At 35.6% G+C, this 20,968-nt stretch overlaps 1 protein-coding gene across 3 annotated transcripts in view; it reads left to right on the forward strand.

The window, feature by feature from the left end:
- The window catches only part of ST8SIA4 (ST8 alpha-N-acetyl-neuraminide alpha-2,8-sialyltransferase 4), a 105,670-nt gene that overhangs the window by 39,350 nt on the left and 45,352 nt on the right, over positions 1-20,968 (forward strand). For 2 of the 3 annotated variants that reach the window (XM_044947224.2, NM_001290937.1), the window contains 1 exon segment: positions 2,951-3,244. In XM_044947224.2, coding sequence (XP_044803159.1) covers positions 2,951-3,244 — 294 coding nt within the window. 3 annotated transcript variants of the gene reach the window in all.

The raw sequence follows: 20,968 nt of genomic DNA on the forward strand, positions 1-20,968 counted from the left end.
AGATTAAGAATAACGTGAAATAATGCTTCATAAATGCTTGCTACCGATTCTGGCTACTTTTGATTATTGTAATCCCTGAGAAGAGTTATTAAAAAGGAAGATGAAGAATGTGTGATTGCAAACCTATTTATAATCTTGCTCAATCAGCACCATTGCTACTAGTAATGCTGTGAAGTTCACAACGAGTCTACTGAATTGCTGGAGTACAACACAGCTGGTTGGTTATTTTGGCCTCCTTAATGCTTGCCCTGATTATATGATTCAGCTAATTATATGACTACATATCTAATCCAACCGCAGCAAAGTTAATTTGCTGGCCACATGTGGACGTGATATTAATCTTTCCTTCCAGTAAAAACTTAGGCATAGGCACTCCAAACAAAAAGAACAAGCAGGCGTGCGGAACCAGCATAGTCGACATGTCACGGTGTGTCCTCTGTCCGCTATTTTCAGTACTCCCATTTCCATCCTTCACAAAGCCTGATGGGGCTGTGCTTGGGTCATAGAAACTGTACAGCGAAGCTCAGGTGAACTGATGATTCTTTGATCGCCTGATGCCCTTTCGGTTTGCATCACAGCCACTTAGCGTTTTTTACCTCCTCAGATACGTTAGTTCCCTCTTGATCACCCCTGTTCTCCAGAAATCATGTTATTCTGCTAATTTCCTTTTGTTTCCAAGGTGGAAAGTCCCTGTCTTTCAGCACCCAGCTTTATTGATGACTGCCTTATTAACTCTTCAATAACACCTGGCCAGACAGTCCTGTTTCAGAAACTGAGCTGAGGCTAAGAGTGGGTGTTTGCAAACATGAGATGTGGAGGGGCTTTTTTTCATGTGATAAGAAAAAGGAATGAAAAGCATACACTAAGTCTTTTTTTTTTTCCTGAAAAGATAATTCATTGGGATGTTATCTTGGCTGTCTTTAACAGGGATGGCTCTGATTACTTGTACAATTATAGAGAAAATGACATTTATAGATATTGTTTTTCCTCTGGTAGAACCCTCTGAAAAGGATGGCTGAGGTATCATTACAGCAGAAAGATCTGTCTGAAGCTATCTCCCCAGACAGGACATGTTAACTGCCGTGTTAGCAAGTGCTGTCTATTTTTTTACCTAAGGAAGGGGAAGTGTCTGCACCCATGTTGTTCAGAATGTATTTCCACACTTTCCAAATACATCTTATAATCAGCTTGGTTAGAATTTTAGACTATTTTTGAAGCTGATGTGGAGCGCATTTTAAGACTTTAAAAATAACCATATCCTTAGTCTTCTGTGAGTTACACTGTAAGATGCTCAGTTTGTTCTGTTCGCATGTAGCTGTTCTTTCCCAGGGCAGTCCCATCGCTAGTATCCTTACTGTGAGAGGAATGAGGAATAACTAATCTCCAACAGGGCATGGATCATGGATGGAGACAGATAAGTACTCTATCACATAATCTAGTGGGTATAATTAGAGTTACATGACTTGAGATTATTTCTAAATAATATGATGATGTGTTAACTTTGTTTTCTCTCAGTAGCTCAGCCTAGATAACAGAGACTCTGCTTAATTGTGTGAGATGAAAGATATTTGTTGTGTTAGATAAGTGTTGTCAGAGATCTAGGAAGTAATCAGATATATTAATTAAGAGAGATAAGGAACGATATATAAACCAATAATTTTAATAGAAGAACACACACTTTACTTTCTAATTCAATTTAACTGGTTTGAGATTTAATTAATGTGGAGAAATGCAGCAGGTAGAGAAATGTGAGAAACTTTCATAATGCAGTCAAACCTGCAAAAATGCTGCGAGAGGAAATTAGTTTATCTTCCCTTCACTTGAAAGGTTGATGTAAACAACCAAAAAGAAAAGAAAACAAAAAAAAAATCTGTGAAAGTGTGTTTTCATGAATGTAGATTCAAATTATTTTTTTCCCAAATAGCAAACTCTTGTTTGTTAAAAATTTAATTTTTCACTGATCAACTAATTAAAATGTGCCCCTTTTTTTTTTTAGCAAGTTTAACTATTATAAAATTTAAAAGCTGTTTTTCAAGTTTAATCAAATCCAGAACTCTTTGTGACAGAATCAAAGTATCACAAGTGGAAGACAAATTCCAGGTGCTTTCCAAAGCTTTCTTAAAATGCAAAAATCAGGTTACAAGAATAGAATCAGTATCAGGTACTTAGTGAGGCCCAGGAGCTCGGGTGTTGAGAACAGGGGTCCTCCTCCACAAAGGGCTCATGTCTGATTAGTAGGGAAGGCAGGCGTTTTGAGGATGTCCTCAAAAGGGACAGAAAGATATCTGATCCCTTGGTAGAGGATTTTTCTCTGGTAACATCTCAAAGAGGTACATTAAATGCAGTAACTCCATTTTCTTACTTTTCCTCCCCATTTAGGCCTAGGGAAAGCAATTACAAATAGGTTTGTGGAAAATGTTGCAAGGAGTTATATTTTTCCCTTAACCTCAGGGTACAGAAAAGCCATCTCCACTTACATATGTTTAGAAACTTGTTGAAATGACTTAAGCTTGACAAGTGGTGCAGGTTAGACTATCAGGTCAAGTGTGTTTGACTTACTTCTAGAACAGCATGTGGCTTAGACTGCCTATTTCATGGCAGAGCTCTTATGAATTTACCATCATGAATTCCCCTATTAGGAATTCATATCTTGTGGTTTTATGAAGATAATAGAAATAAGTATTCTTCAACAACAGGTTGTGTTAATATAAATGACAATTTGAGCCCCATTATAATCCTTATTGAAGACAGTACTGTATTCCTGAAAGTGTGATGACTTGCTGAAAATATAATTTTACCAGGCAGATTATGTTTTTTTTTCCCTACCTGGTTAAAAAAACTGAAAAAGGAAAAACATGCTCACTCCGCTTTTTCTTTTCATGAATGCCATTTTATAAGTGAATGCTTCATACTTACTTTTCATTTGTCCATTAATTTTTTCCCTCTTCAGGTGTAATCTAGCCCCTGTGGTGGAGTTTGCTGCAGATGTGGGAACTAAATCAGATTTTATTACCATGAATCCATCAGTTGTACAAAGAGCGTTTGGAGGCTTTCGGAATGAGAGTGACAGAGAAAAATTTGTGCATAGACTTTCCATGCTGAATGACAGTGTCCTTTGGATCCCTGCTTTCATGGTCAAAGGAGGAGAGAAGCACGTGGAGTGGGTTAATGCGTTAATCCTTAAGAATAAACTCAAAGTGCGGACTGCCTATCCATCACTGAGACTTATTCATGCTGTCAGAGGGTAAGTGTCTGCAAAGGACCAGTCTGTCCTTGGCACAATGGTGCATATACCTACACAGTTTCCCTAGACCAGAAGGAACTTCAGTAATTTATTTATTTATATATATATATATATATATATATATATAGTTTCTATTGTTTTATAATGGCTACTCTGCTTACCAACTTGAATTTTATTTACCTACTATTTTATTTTAGCGCTTCTCTTCTTTGAAAAGGCAAACATATGATCTTGGCGCTTACTTTTATCTGCTTATGAACAAACTACTGATTTTTATATGTTGCTGCATTAAAGAATAATAAGAATTCATAGTATAATTTGATGAATTTGGGGTAAAAACTATGAACAGAAGTGCTAAATAGCTAGTGGGCAATGTTGTGGAAGCTTAAATGTTAAATGTCTGTAAGAAGCAATTAAATCCCATCTGTAGTTAAGAGGCCAACCAGTGATAAAGCTGGCTGAGATAATATGCCTTAATGCTTCCCCACTAAAGTCACAGATGCCACTTTTATGGATTATGTCAATATTTTCCTTTTATTAATACAAGCTCAACAGAAAGACCTCAGGAGTAGACTCTTGTCTCAAAGTGGCAAATAACCAAAAGGCTAAATTCAGTCATGCATACATACGTGTATAACATGCATAACACAAAGATAAGCAATACTGTATATTTATTAAATATCTACTGAATGTCAGATACTCTAGATTCAAAATTGAAGAGCTGATCACTGCTTTAGAGGAACGCATAGGCTTTCTGGTAGAAATAGAGGCCTGTACAGTGAGCTAAGGCATAAACAATGATAAGGGGGAATATTGTCTGAAGTGTAGAATCTGTTCCTCATGTCAACAAAGAAGTCCTAAAAATCTAACATCTGAACTGGACTTTTAATGCAAGAAGTGATTTTTAAGAACTTTAAAGTGATTGTCAGGGGAAAAAAGAAGAAACCAGAAGGAAATGTTATTGCATCATTAGAGCAAACTGAGGCAGGAAAATAATTTAATGCGTTGTAAATTTGTGTAATAATGGAGTCCATTTTGGTGCAATAGGATACAAAATAACTTTTGTGATCTGGTTCAGAAGATAATCAATTTTATCCTTCCAGAAGCATCATTAGATATGTGAATTTAGGAGATTAAATCTTGTAACTGCAGACTGTATTGACAAGGAGAAATGCTAGTGATACAAAGACCATATAGGCTTTTGTTCAATTTACTCATAAAATGATAAAAATGTAGAGCAAAGTCAGTGGACATGAAAACGATGGGCAAGTTCAGGGTAATTAAATACAACGGACAGGAGTCCCAAAAGAAAAATCTTTTCAAACTCAGAGTTAAAAATAGCTTACTTTATACACTGTCATTTGGACTGGGCTAAGGTGTTTTCTGTTTTGTTTTTCTTATTGAGATAATTTCCTTCAGGAATTTGTCATTTCTTTGTTTAATTCTTGAGACAGATTTTTTTTTAATTGTTATTCTGCACACAATTAAATTGCATTCTTGCAATTAGATCCTGGTTATTCAACTTTCATTCTCTTGACATTTGGCATGAAGTTTTAACAAAGATCAAATACATACATTCAGAAGATAAGTAATTTTTTTTAAGTTACTGATTCCTGTAATTACAGATTGAGTCTGGAAAATAAAAAAAAAGATGTGTTCTTAATAGAGAGAAACTTTGTAATGTGTTGTGCTAGGAACATCTTTTTAATTTCTTTATTAATCACATGTATTGCAAATATTTTTTCCAGTCTGTGGTTTGCTTTTCACTCTCTAAATGGTGCCCTTTGATGTACGGGAATTTAATTTTAACAAAATCTAATTTGGGCTTCCCTGGTGGCTTGGAGGTTAAAGCGTCTGCCTCCAATGTGGGAGACCCGGGTTCGATCCCTGGGTCGGGAAGATCCCCTGGAGAAGGAAATGGTAACCCACTCCAGTATTCTTGCCTGGAGAATCCCATGGACGGAGAAGCCTGGTTGGTAGGCTACAGTTCACAGGGTCGCAAAGAGTCAGACATGACTGAGCGACTTCACTCACTTCACTTAATTTGGTCTATATTTTTTCCTTCATTTAAAAATTGTGATAAAGCACACATTCCAGAAAATCTACCATCTCAACCATTTTAAGTGTACAGTTTAGTGGTATGAAGTGCATTCGCTTTGTTGTACAACCATCACTACTATCTGCATGCAGAACTCTCTTCCTCTTGCAAACTGAAACTCTTTATCTTACAACAATTGCTCCCCATTCCCTTCTCCCCCCACTCACTGGCAGTCACCATGCTACTATCTGTTTTTATGATTTGGACAACTCTAACTACCTTATTGGAGAAGGCAATAGCACCCTACTCCAGTACTCTTGCCTGGAAAATCCCATGGACGGAGGAGCCTGGGAGGCTGCAGTCCATGAGGTCGCTAAGAGTCAGACACAACTGAGCGACTTCACTTTCACTTTTCACTTTCATGCATTGGAGAAGGAAATGGCAACAACTCCAGTGTTCTTGCCTGGAGAATCCCAGGGACGGGGGAGCCTGGTGGGCTGCCGTCTATGGGGTCGCACAGGGTCGGACACAACCGAAGCAACTTAGCAGCAGCAGCAGCAGCAGCAACTACCTTATATGCGTGGAATAATACAGTATTTGTCTTTTTATGACTGGCTTATTTCACTTTGTGTAATGTCCATTGTTTCTTGTAATTTTTTTAAGTTAAAATTTGTTTTGTCTGACATTGGTATAGTAACTCCTGTTCTTATATTACTGTCTTTTGTTTTTTAGTATTTTGTGTGTCTATGTGTGTAGTGAAACATTTGAATTTCTTTCTCATTTCCTTTGTGTGTATTCTAGAGCTATTTTCTTTGTGGTTACCATGGGGATTTCATTTGAAATCTTAAAGTTATAACACTTTTATTTGAATTTATACCAGCTGAACTTCAGTAACACAAAAAAGGTTTTGTCCCCACTACTCTCCATTGTTGGTGTCACAAAATTATATTTTTATACATGGTGTGTCCCAAAACGTAAACTAATATTTTTAATGCGTTAGTATCCTAAATTACGTAGAAAACAAGATTTAGATATAAACCAAAGGTACAGTAATCCTAGATTTCACACTAACAGTTTTTAATGTATTAATCTCTTAAGTCATGTAGAAACAGATGACAGTAGTTACAAACCATTGTTACAATAATACTTTTATAATTGCCCGTGAATTTACCTTTAGGGAAATCTTTCTTTCTCCACACATCTTTTTTGATGTGTTAAAGTTGAGTATCATTGATTCATAGAAAAACAAAGAAGTCACTCTGTCCTCTCTTACACACACACACACACACACACTCTAACACATTCATATACATATATGCTTACATGTACACATCCATATACACATATGCATGCCTATACATGTACATATACCACTCGGGTTTCCCAGGTGGCAGTAGTGGTAAAGAACCTGGCTGCCTGCCAGGAGACATAACAGACGCCCATTCGATCCTTGGGTCTGGTCGGGAAGATCCCCTGGAGGAGGGCATGGCAACCCACTCCAGGATCCTTGCCTGGAGAATCCCATGGACAGAGGAGCCTGGTGGGCTACAGTCCAAAGTGTCTCAAAGAGTTGCACATAACTGAAGTGACTTAGCATGCACACGTACACATACACCAGTGATATCTTAAGATTAAATACAAATATTTTTAAGTACTCCCTGATTGTAGGAAACTAATAAGAAAATTCAAGGTTACTGTGAATGAGTACTTTCCCAATAGATTATTTTTCGTGCAGATTTATGTTCACAGAAAAATGGAGAAGATGGTGTAGAGATGTTCCATATACTCCCTGCCCCCACACATGCATGGTCTCCATGGTCAAAATCTTCCACCAGAGACCTACATTTGTTACGATTAGTGGACCTGAATTTATAGAACATCATCACCTGAAGTCCATACTTTATACCAGAGTTTACCCTTAATTGTACATTCCATGGTTTTTGACAGATGTTATATGACATGTATCCACCGTTATAGTATCATATAAAGTTTCCTTGTCCTAAAAATCATCTGTGCTCAGACCGTCATCCCTTCCTCCCATTAACCCATAGCAAGCATTGACGTGTTTACTTTCTCCATAGGTTTTTGCCTTTTCCCAAATGTCATATTGTTAGAACCATACAGTATGTAACCTTTTCATATTGGTTTCTTTCACTTAGTAGTATGCATTTAAGTTTCTTTCATATCTTTTTACCGCTTGATACCTCATTCCTTTTTTAGGGCTAAATAATGCTTCATTGTTTTGATGTACCAGTTTATTCTTTCATCTATTTCTTCTAAGTTTTAGCAATTATGAATGAAGCTACTAAAAACATCTGAGTGCAGGTTTTGGAGTGGACATAGTTTTCAACTCATTTGATTGTTGGGTCTTATGCCTGGAGAATCCCATGGACGGAGGAGCCTGGTGGGCTACAGCCCATGGGGTCGCGAAGAGTTGGATGACTGAGTGACTTCACTTTCACTTTTCACTTTCATGCATTGGAGAAGGAAATGGCAACCCACTCCAGTGTTCTTGACTGGAGAATCCCAGGGGCAGAGGAGCCTGGTGGGCTGCCGTCTATTGGGTCACACAGAGTCGGACACGACTGACGCGACAGCAGCAGCAGCATGATATGAGTATGTTTGGTGTTGTAAGAAATTGATAAATTGTCTTCCAAAGTGACTGTATCATTTTACACTCAAACTAATAATGATTGAGAATTGCTGTTGTTCCACATCCTTCTCTGCATTTGGTGTTTTCAGTTTATATTTGGGTGATTTTGGTCATCCTAATAGGTATATAGTGATACCTTCCCTGTTAGCTCAGCTGGTAAAGAATCCGCCTGCAATTCATTCCTGGGTCAGGAAGATCTGCTGGAGAAGGGATAAATTACCCACTCCAGTATTCTTGAGCTTCCCTTGTGGTTCAGCTGGTAAAGAATCCACCTGCAATGCCGGAGACCTGGGTTTGATCCCTGGGTTGGGAAGATCCCCTGGAGAAGGGAAAGGCTACCCACTCCAATATTCTGGCCTGGATAATTCCATAGACTGTACATGGGGTCTCAAAGAGTCACACATGACTGAGTGACTTTCACTTTCACTTGTTGTTTTAATTTACATTTCTTTTATAACATATGATGTGAAGCATCTTAGAATATGCTTATTTTCCACCTGCATCTCTTCTTTAATGAGATGTCTGTTGAAGTCTTTGGCCCATTTTTTTTATTGGAGAGTTTTTTTGTGTATTTTGGATAACTATCCTTTATCAGATATGTCTTTTGAAAATATTTTCTCCAAGACAGTGACTTGTCTTTTCATTCTGTTCCCATTGTCTTAATGAAGTCCAGTGTATCAATTATTTTTTTCATTGATTGTGCTTTATGTGTTGTATCTAAAAAGTCATCACAAACCCAAAGTTATCTAGATTGTCTTATGAGTCATCATCTAAGAGCTTTATAGTTTTGCATTCTACATTTAGATCTATCATCCACTTTTAGTTAATTTTTGTGAAGGGTCTCAAGTTCTTTATCAGGAGTCATTTTTTAATAAGAGTGGCCAATAGTTCCAGCACTGTTTCTTAAAAAGACTGTCTTTGCCTTTTGTATTATTTTTGCTTCTTTTTCAAACATTACTTGACTAAATTTGGGGGGGGGTCTATTTCTGGTCTCTTTAACTGTTTCATTTGATCTATTTTGTCTGTTGTTGCCAACATCATATTGTCCTGAATACTGAAGCTTTATGGTAAGTTTTGTTTTTTTTTTCCCCTCAGTTTTATTTATTTTACTTTACAATATTGTATTGCCTTGAAGTCAGGTAGTGTCAGTCCTCTGACCTTATTCCTCCATCAATATTGTGTTGACTATTCTGGGTGTTTGCATCTCTGCATGAACTTTGGATTTGTTACTTTATTCCCTAGATTCTGGTTTTTCTCTCTCCATTTACTGACAACAGCAAAACACTTAATCAGAGGAATGATTGAAATAGGGCATTTTCAATAAGTTAGAATCTAGATAGAATTACATATCTTTAACAACAGTAAATTCACATAGCCCCTTTGCATGTATTTTAAACATAGAAAGTGCAAAACTTTTTACTAATTAGTTCATCAGTCCTCTCCTTTTATGTTTGTCTTATTCACTTTTCTTCCATAAACTTTATACATATAAAATGTACATAATAAAATACCATTTTCTAAACATTTTATTCCAAAGAACAACAAAGTCAAGCTTCTGACTACTAGTGAAGTCCGTGATATGCTTTTAATTACTGCACTTTAGGTATTTTTGACAACACTTATTTTGTATTCTCCAGAAAGAACTTAACTTGCTACTTTCATGCTTACACAGCAGCATCTTTCCCCTCAAGGTCAAGTTCTCAACTGTGGCCTAAGGTATAAAAGGTAGCCCTAAATTTACCTTTCACCTTTCAAGTAACATTGGAAATTTGTACATATGATGTTTGTGAAAGGTTGTTTCATTTATGGAACTAATGGAATTAACACATTGATTCATGCAAATGTAGCATTTCAACCTAATATTTGTACTCTACAAAGTTACTGAGACTCAGAAAGAAAATAAGGAAGTGGGAATACTGATGAAACAAAGAAGATTCACATGATATGAAACCATGAGCAAACTCCCCAAAGATATATTCTTGACGTATAAACATACGTCACATGTCTCTGAAACCCTGTGGTTAATACAATTCAGGAAAATAGTTTAGAGAGTTTTGTGTCCTCTATGGATTATTAGCGTTGTGTCTCATGAGAGGTCTTTCTTGCAGTCCATGCATTTTATGATGCACGTTATCACAGTATTAAAATGGAAAGCCTCTTCCAGGTACTACAGTTACAAATAGAAATTTTAAATGATTTGGAAACCAAAAAAGTCCTTGAACACCCATGAGAATCATTTAGTTCCCATACTGTCAAGCTTCATGATTTAAATTTTTTCCTCTCTGAAAATTATGATGGCTTACCAACTTTAAGCATCAAATTAATTGCACATGTTTTAAAGCTCTGAAAATATAACCATCAATCACAAAATTTGATATGGTTTTTAATGTGTAGTCATTCTTCTCAAGCCATGTTAAGTGAAACAGGAGGGGAAAATATCTCTATTTTCTAATTTTGAAACAGTCTTACAAAATAATGAAAGAGTAGTCTAATGGGGAAAATTTTAAAAATAAACTATAATTACAAATTAAAGTGAATACATCAATGTTACACTGGTTTGGGATTGCAAGCTGTTCATTTGTATTTATTCTGATGCTTCACATGTCTAATACTCTTATTACTATGTTGTAATTTCCCTTGTGAAGAATGGAACAATTTTCCTAAGACTTTAGGAGTGAAGAGGGAATTTTTAAACTTTAAAATGACTTGTTGAAATTTTAAAAATGTGATTACAAAATATAAAAATCAAGGTTTCTTCTTTATATATTGATAACAAAATTATCAATGTATAACCTGAAATCTGAAAAGAATTTAACCCAATAATGTGATTTAATATGCAATTCAATTATTCTGTAAGATATATTAAATATATTTTTGCAAAATATATATTAGGCAAAAAATTCTATTTTTATAATTACCAAAATGATTTTTAAGGAAATGATAAATTCAATTCATACATATTCTTTACTATTTTATGTGAATTCTCTTTATGACTTTCTTCCTTAACTTTTAGCTTAGAATATGTATCTACCCTTGTATTTGAGAAATATTCCAAATGATTTTTTTCTTTGAAGGATAATTTTGCAACTACAAAAGAAATGTGCAAGTGTGAGATAAGTTGACTATATGACTGCTTTAAATTTGCTTGGAATTAAGAATTTCTATTTGAAATGCTTGGGATAACCCTCATGACCTACAGCAATATCATTCACATTGGAGTTCACAGATGTATTTCTCAGGTTCTAAGAAAAAATACTTATTCTCTTTAAAACATGTTTTTATATTGATCCAAATTGAGAACACTGGCTTACAGAATTTTAAAAAATTACTTAGGAGTTTGACCTCCAAAGACAGTCAAAACAAACCCTTCTTATTCTGACCATAGACAAGACTGTTTACAATCTGGAGACTCAGATTTATATTCTATAAAATGTGGATATTGACATAAATAATCATCGAGATCCTTTGGGCTTTTGAGTTTCACTGGTTCTGTTCTTTAGTTTTCTTACTCACATGAATATTAAAAATGCCACAAACATTTGTACTGAATTTTCATAAATATCCTCAGGAATATCCTCTCTATAACCTTAAGGGAGCATCATTTAACTTTTGATTTTCACAATAACTGAGGTAGCTTTCTAAAATATTCCTGCTTTAAAGTCATTTGTCTAGGAATTTAAATATTCTTCAGGTTTTTCAAGACCAGAATTAATTAAGAGCCTCATCAGAATGTTACACATGCACAAACACATTCATATACACACATAAATATGTATGTGCATATATGAAGATATAAAAGAGATAATTATATATGTTTGTTATGGAGCCATTTATCTATTGAATTATTCTTTCTTTGATTTCTGCAGTTATTGTTAAAAAGCATAGATCTTTCTATAAATGCAAATTATGGAAAATTATTTCTGGAGAAGTGTTTATTTCTTGCATACTTGAAAAATAAAAGTAGTGTTCATATATGCTGTATATACATACTCACAAAATACATTCTTATATAATACAATTATAATACATTAAAATATATTAATATATTATTAATACCTTACATATATTTACTGACTAAATAATGTGTAATACACTGTTTTATATGTACATATATAAAGTACAGTATACTAATAATACATATGTAACAACTTATTCCATGCAGGTTGCTTTGCTAGACCTTGAGTGTGTCAAACAATACTCAAAAATACATTGTCTTACATTGCTTAATATACAGCAGTCTCCCATTCTGTATTTATATTGTTGGCATTTATTTTGCCATCTTGAATTTATTATTTCTAGTAATTTCTTCTTGTGTTGGAGGACTAAGTTTCCTTCTATATTGTTTTGAGCTCAGTTCAGCTCAGTTCATGAGTTGTGTCTGACACTTTGCCACCGCATGGACTGTAGCACACCAGGTCTCCCTGTCCATCACCAACTCCCGGAGGTTACTAAAACTCATGTCCATTGAGTCGGTGATGCCATCCAACCATCTCATCCTCTGTCATTGTCTTCTCCTCCTGCCTTCAATCTTTCCCAGCATCAGGGTCTTTTCCAGTGAGTCAGTTCTTCATATCAGGTGGCCATTGTACTGGAGCTTCAGCATCAATCCTTCCAATGAATATTCAGGACTGATTTCCTTTAGGATGGACTGGTTGGATCTCCTTGCAGTCCAAGGGACTCTCAAGAGTCTTCTCCAACACCACAGTTCAAAAGCATCAATTCTTTGGCAGTCAGCTTTCTTTATAGTCCAACTCTCACATCCACACATGACTACTGGAAAAACCATAACCTTGACTAGATGGACCTTTGTTAGCAAAGTAATGTCTCTGCTTTTTAATATGTTGTCTAGGTTGGTCATAACTTTTCTTCCAAGGAGCAAGCATCTTTTAATTTCATGGCTGCAGTCACAATCTTCAGTGTTTTTGGAGCCCAAAAAAATAGTCTGTCACTGTTTCCACTGTTTCCCCATCTATTTGCCATGAAGTGATGGGACCAGATGCCATGATCTTAGTTTTCTGAATGTTGAGCTTTAAGCCAACTTTTTCACGTTCATCAAGAGGCTCTTCAGTTCTTCTTTACTTTCTGATGTAAGGGTGGTGTCATCTGCATATCTGAGGTTATTGATATTTCTCCCGGCAATCTTGATTCCAGCTTGTGCTTCTTCTAGCCCAGCATTTCTCATGATGTACTCTGCATAGAAGTTAAATAAGCAGGGTGACAATATGGAGCCTTGACGTACTCCTTTCGCTATTTGGAGCCAGTCTTTCATTCCATGTCCAGTTCTAATTGTTGCTTTCTGACCTGCATACAAATTTCTCAAGAGGCAGATCATGTGGTCTGGTATTCCTATATCTTTAAGAATTTTCCACAGTTTGTTGTGATCCACACAGTCAAAGGCTTTGGCATAGTCAATAAAGCAGAAATAGATGTTCTTCTGCAGCTCTCTTACTTTTTTGACAATCTAATGGGTGATGGTAATTTGATCTCTGGTTCCTCTGCCTTTTCTAAATCCAGCTTGAACATCTGGAAGTTCACGGTTCTTGTACTGTTGAAGCCTGTCTTGGAGAATTTTGAGCATTAATTTGCTAGCATGTGAGATGAATGCAATTCTGCAGTAATTTGAGCATTCTTCGGCATTACCTTTCTTTGGGATTGGAATGAAAACTGACCTTTTCCAGGCCTGTGGCCACTGCTGTGTTTTCCAAATTTATTGGCATATTGAGTGCAGCACTTTCACAGCATCATCTTTCAGGATTTGAAATAGCTCAACTGGAATTCCATCACTTCCACTAGCTTTGTTTGTAGTGATGCTTCCTATGGCCCACTTGACTTCGCATTCCAGGATATCTGGTTGCAGGTGAGTAATCATATCACTGTGGTTATCTGGGTTGTGAAGATCTTTTTTGTACAGTTCTTCTGTGTATTCTTGCCACTTCATCTTAATATCTTCTGCGTCTGTTAGGTCCATACCATTTCTGTCCTTTATCAAGCCCATCTTTGCATGAAATGTTCCCTTGATATTTCTAATTTTCTTGAAGAGATCTCTAGTCTTTCCCATTCTATTGTTTTCCTCTATTTCTTTGCATTATTTCCATTATATTATTACTGAAATGTTTAAATAACTTGAATTTTTCTTCTTATTCAGAATATAAGATATATTCTAGTTTATCTATATATTTCATGATCAGTAAACTTATTTCTTGATTTTTTATTAAATAATGTTATGTTGAACAATGGGATATCACTTAATATAACCTCCCAAATTTCTCAGAGTTTTGCTGAATCATTAATGTTTTCTTTTAGCATGCAGCCTGTAAACTATTATAGCTGAGTATTTAATTCCCAATGCAGTAAGCAAAGTCGTAATTCCTAGTTTGTGGATTTCAATGTAGGAAGGAACAACACGCCTTACAGAAATGATATCAAATGACATCTCTAGCTTACCCCTTATCTGTGTAGCTCTCTCTCTGTTATAAACTATTTAATTGGTTAAGTATACTTTTCTATTAAAAGAAGCACATATTAGTTCCTTTGTTACAATGTATGATTTTCAGTATGGTTCTTACAGATAAACACGTTGTATTTTCATACATGTTTCAGCATCAATGTCTATTCCAGTAAGACTAACACAAAAATACAGTATCAAAGACTTTATTTTCTGAACTTATCTTTTAGGTGTTAAAACCTGTCACTTTTAAATGAGTGTAACGATAAAAGGCTATATAAAATTAGATTGATCCTCTGCAGGCTAAATTCATGTGAATGGCATGTACTTGCAGAAGAAGTTGAATCAGACCAGGAATTCCAATAGAATCGTTGGTAAAAATATACACTGACATAGACCAATACTAGACTTCAGGAAACTTGAGTTTACCTCTGTTATACAAGTGGATTATTTTAGAGTATTGAATCAACTCAAAATTGTATAAGGAAAAGCAATTTTAAAAGACAGCTTTGAAAATGGAGACACTCACTCGGAACGCTTTCTGAAAATGGCTTACTTGTTTTAAATTTAGTTTTATGCCAAAAACACTTCCATATGGTTTCCATTTTGACTAATGAGCAACACAGCTGTAATACTTCTTTGTAAAACATGTATTCTTCTTTAATGCTTTTGAGCAGCTAGAAACTGCTTAATCGGTATTTTAAATGTCATGATATTTCCATGATGGAATATTTCTTCCCTTCCTGGCCACTCTGATATCCACCCTTCCGCATTGCAGGGTTTCTTGATATCTTAATCTAGTTGGCCTTGAGCTGTGGTACTGTTTTCTGGCAGCTTCCATCATTCATATTTTATTGTGGAATGTGACAGTATAAATAGCTTATATCTGAGAGGTCATTCATAGGTGTATGGCTCCATGGACCCTGTGGGATTGCCAGGATGTCCTCAGCCAGCCTGTTTTCCAGTTCTTGATTCTTCTCATTGAGACTAAAAGCTTTTGCAGGGTATCTAGAGTACTTTTAAGGGAGTAGAGAATCCTTCATGGCACTCACTGATATTGACGTATCCTGGAGCTTCTCCTTGATAGGCATTTTTTTTCTTTTCTCCACCTAGATCATTCTGCTTCTTCACTTTAAAGGTAAGAGCCAGTTGGACGCAATTCCTCACTCTTTTATTTATTTATTTTTTTGTCCTAAGACATCTTTATTTATTTATTTTTATTTATTTTTATTTTTTAAATTTTATTTTTAAATTTTACATAATTGTATTAGTTTTGCCAAATATCAAAATGAATCCGCCACAGGTATACATGTGTTCCCCATCCTGAACCCTCCTCCCTCCTCCCTCCCCATTCCATCCCTCTGGGTCATCCCAGTGCACCAGCCCCAAGCATCCAGTATCGTGCATCGAACCTGGACTGGCAACTCGTTTCATACATGATATTTTACATGTTTCAATGCCATTCTCCCAAATCTTCCCACCCGCTCCCTCTCTCACAGAGTCCAAACGAGACAGCAAAAGAGACACTGATGTATATAACAGTCTTAATTCCTCACTCTTGTCCCTTTCTCGGAAATTAACCTGGATGTCTTTTCTCTTCAGAAGGGATGTATATTTCAAATAGAACAACCATCAGAATATATGATTATTTTTTATATTGTTCTCTGTCTTTTTATATTGTATATTTCATGAGAGAAAAGGTTGATTTATTCATCCCTTTGTATACCTAAGAAAAAGTATGAAATCTCTGTGTTCATTATATTGGGGCCTGGGGCCTGGCGCCTGAGTGCAAGGGGAAGGAGAATGGAGTCATGAAAAAGAGCCAAGTTGTGCTGAAAAAAGACTTTGAAGTTTTGTTTAAGGGTTCATTATTTAGAGCAAAGAAGCAAAGCAGCAAGCAGAAGGAGGAAATGACTTTTTATAATATGAATCTGGATACCACTGGGAATCACATTAACCATTCAGCTTATTTTGAAATAGAAGGAAATCATGGAAATAAGGAAGGCTTGAAACTCAAATAATGAGGTTAAAACTAGAATAACTTGTCTTTCCCACAATTTATTAATTAATCAACTGGTACACATCAAGAACCATCCTGTGCTCAGTATTCACAAAATTGTGAAAGCAATGCTTACTAAACTTTACCAGCCTAAGTTGTTGTTAGAATGAAAATGTAAGAATAAGTTCTAACTAAAAAGTAAATAGGTCATAATAACGAAGTGTGACACAGGAACATTCAGACTACAAATTCATCCTGGCCACCTGAGGAATATTGTCTTTGTTCCATAATTTAGTAACTTAATGTTTTCTCTTGATTATTGTTTTTCAAAATCTCTCTCTCTCTGTGTATATATATATATCTGTATATATATATATATATATATATCGTATATATATGTATCTATTATTGTTTGATTATGATGCTTTCTAAAAGAAAATGGTTATTTAAAACATGTTAATGAAGAAAATAAATTTATTTTTATCATTTAAAAAAATTCCTATACTGACACTTAGTATTCAGAACAAAGGTTTTCTCTGCTATTTTAAGAGCTACACAAAATATTCATGAATTTATTTCATGGATTGTATTCATTACTTGCTTTTGGTTCTTTTATTTCCTTTCTACTCTGAAGACCCGATCTTGTAATGAGTGGTAGAAAATTCATAAATAACATTAGAAATTCCCTTGTTTCTCTGACCTTTAAAGAAAAAAGAACACGGATCACTATGCAAAATATGTCTTGAATTAATCTGCATAAAGCTATTCTAATTTAAGTTCAAGTGATCTAGCAGTGACTACATTCAGAGACTTCTTATATACATTAAAAAATTAGTTGTGAATTTTAAATAATAGGCAAATATATAATAAATTTTTAAGTAGTATGACTATATATTGTCTAAGTTTGCTGAGGAATGTAATTGAATCAAAGGTCCCATAAATCTTTTAAAATGTACAGTTTCTTGAAAGTGGTTAAGTGTTAGCTGCTCACTTGTCTTTGACTTTTTGCGACCCCATGGACTGTAGCCAACCAGGCTCTTCTGTCCATGGAATTCTCAAACCAAGAATACTGGAGTGGGTTGCCATTTCCTTCTCTGGGGGATTTTCCCAAACCAAGGATCGAAGTGGGTCTCCTGCATTGCAGGCATATTCTTTACCATCTGAGCAGTCATTTCCTCCAATTAGTATTGTACTGGGACTCTCACTTCATGGGCCTACGTGAAGGTAAAATCCTAAGGTATTTTCTCCATTCTTACAAACAGATAGTTTTTATCATATCCTAAGAATTTTAGCCTTCTAATACGCTATTATTATCCTCATCCATAAATTAAAATTCTGTTTGGTAGAATTTTTATATATGCCATGAGGATTCCTCATCCCTCAAAAGATTTTACTTCTGTGCAATTTGAACAGATTTTTGCTCAAGGAAAAATAACTACCTAAATTTAAGATATTCAGGAGAGAGCAGCTTAGATAAGCAGTAAGCTATACATAACTGATAAGTAATTTTTACTTAATTGCAAATAAATTGTTAGAATTAAAGGAACCAGTAAAATTGCTCAGTCGTGTCCAACTCTGCGACCCCATGCCTACCAGGCTCCTCCATCCATGGAATTCTCCAGGCAAAAATACTGGAGTGGGTTGCCATTTCCTTCTCCAGGGGATCTTCCCAACCCAGAGTCAAACCCAGGTCTCCCGCATAACAGGCAGACGCTTTGCTGTCTGAGCCACCAGGGAGGCCCTAGGAGTAAAGGAAAGTAATCATAAAGGCCCAGTGAATATACATTGGGAGCAGCAGTACTGATATTTCTGTGCTACTGTTGCTCATACCCTGCCTGTGTGTCCTTATCCAACTGGATCATGAAGTTAGATCTCAGTGAAGGTTAGTACAAAAAACTGTTGGTGAAAAGTCACTGCTCTGTATTTGATATATACCTGCTGCATTCTTGCTTTTATGTGAGTTTTCAGCTCAGGACCTTGTTACCACAGCAATGATATTATTTAGCTATATTCCCTGATTAAATGTTCCTGGAGAGAGTATCAGTCAAATATTAGTGTATTAAGAACTCACAGTCATTCAGTTCCACCATGCTTTAACTTTTATCCTCCAAACTGTCATCCAATGACCATGTTGATGGTCAAATGAAATGTGTTACAGAGATTAGGCTGGCAGTTGCTATCTTATCATTAATTCCTTACTAAACATGTAACAGGTCTTATTTCAGGCAGTATACATTTCCACTGTCAACACCAAATTGTTTCACCATAATGGAAGTATGGGTCATATTGCTTGTCCTATTCTGTAATTACTCATTTAAAGCAGGCTTTTTGAAGAAATATCACCCTTTGATGTCCTTCTAGAGACAGTAAAGTCAGTGGGAGAATGCATTTCTCCTTCTTTAAAAGATAAGTAAAATGGTAAAGCTGAAGCTCCAGTACTTTGGCCATCTCATATGAAGAGTTGACTCATTGGAAAAGACTCTGATGCTGGGAGGGATTGGGGGCAGGAGGAGAAGGGGACGACAGAGGATGAGATGGTTGGATGGCATCACTGACTCGCTGGACGTGAGTCTGAGTGAAGACTCACGGGAGTTGCTGATGGACAGGGAGGCCTGGAGTGCTGCGATTCATGGGGTCGCAAAGAGTGGGACACGACTGGGCAATTGAACTGAATTGAGCTGACTGAATAAGGGAATAGTGCAATAAAGTAACTAGGAATTCTTGGATACTTAGCTTGTATAGGGTCCATTGAATGACTTACATGTACTGACTTTCCTTGGCCTTTGTCATAAAATCAGACAAATTGGCCAAAATTAATAAAGCTGTAGCACCAGCAACTGAGTTCAGATTTAGAGCTTCCTTATTTCAAGTCATAATATCTTTTCAGTTCACAGTTGGATGAAATTAAATAGCTAAAACAATCATGTGACATCTGGATATTCTTCCATAACTTAAAATGCAAGGGATTCTATATTAATATGTTTTGATGATTTAGTCTAATAGAATCTAACTTTATTTTTTCCTTTGCTTCAGTGAATCTTACTTAAAGCAAAATTATTACAGCTAAAGTCATGATTTTGCATTTTATTGCATTAAATCATCTTACTCATCTCAACAAAATTTTGTAAACTTTGTAACAGAAATTACTTTATAGCTATATATAAAATTTTCACAATATGACAGCCTGATCTTATATTAAAGTATCTATTTTTCAGTAGAGTTTGGGAAAATTGTACAGTCATTATAAATACTTGGCAGTGTCTATTTTAAAATAATAAAAAGTTAAAGAAACAGTTGGAGTGGAAAATTGGAAGTTTCCCAAAACTCTCATCTTTGTTTTTGCTTCATGGTAGTCACGATAAAAAAAAAAAAAAAAAGAAATTGACACTTTGTAGAATTCATAGAATTGTAGTCATATAACCCATCAGCAGGTCTCTGTTATTAAAAGTCACTAATAGGCAAAGTCAGCACATTTTGTAGTTTATTTAGCTGGAAAATATTTTCTTTCTTTTTTCCCTAGAACAGATGCCTACAACAGTATTAACTGTCAGTTTCAAAATTAGTAAGCTGATTATTTTATGGAAAATAACACAAAATATGTTTCAGACAAATATTTTAGTAGTGTAAAAAGCATGGCATTCCTATCAGACTGGAAAAGTAATGAAATACAAAATTTTTCATTAAAAAGTTTAGATTAAAGTGGCAAAATACTTTAAGTCACATAATTCCACATTTGGAAGATATGAACAGATGTGTTTTGGCATGTTTACCCGTTCACCGATTGTAGATGCAACGTATTCCAGGAGCTGGGCAGGGTCTGAAACTGCAAAGAAAGCAAAAGAAATGTGGGTTTCCTCTAGTGATGGATTCCCCTCCTGCTTTATCCAGAGATTCATATAAGGAAGAGACATGGTAAGTTGCGAACTCCAGCCCAAGGAATCTGGCAAATGCCTGGAACCTCCAGTGGGATATATGAGCTGAATGGACTCACTGAGCAGAGATGCACAAAACAGTTTCCAAGCAGGATCAAAGGTTAACTAGAAGAGAATAGACCAAGAATTCACAGGAGTGCCTATTTGCAAATTGTCTAATAGCTAAATACTGCATAATAGTCCTCTTTTGAGAGAAATAAATAGAAAGATTTCAATAAGTTATGGCTTGACTTTTAATGAAAGACTATTCATTAGAATCCCAGTTTACACAAAGCTGTGAGACCCAGACAGTGATTTCACACACTAAATATTTTTCTAGAAAGGGATGGAAGGTGATAAAAGGAAACAGGTATGCAACCTGGTAGCTCAGAAGGTAAAGAATCTGCCTGCAATGCAGGATATGAACAGAAAACACATCTGTTCATATCTTCCAAATGTGGAATTATGTGATTTAAAGTATTTTGCCACTTTAATGTAAACTTTGTAATGAAAAATTTTGTGTTTCACTTTTTGTCCAGTCTGATAGGAATGCCATGCTTTCTGCATTACTAAATGCAAAATCAAACCCAGACCCAGGGTTTGATTCCTGGGTCAGGAAGATCCCCTGGAGAAGTGAACGGCTACCCACTCCAGTATTCTTGCCTGGAGAATCCCATG

Source organism: Bubalus bubalis, chromosome 9, assembly GCF_019923935.1.
Source record: "Bubalus bubalis isolate 160015118507 breed Murrah chromosome 9, NDDB_SH_1, whole genome shotgun sequence".
Classification (NCBI taxonomy): domain Eukaryota; kingdom Metazoa; phylum Chordata; class Mammalia; order Artiodactyla; family Bovidae; genus Bubalus; species Bubalus bubalis.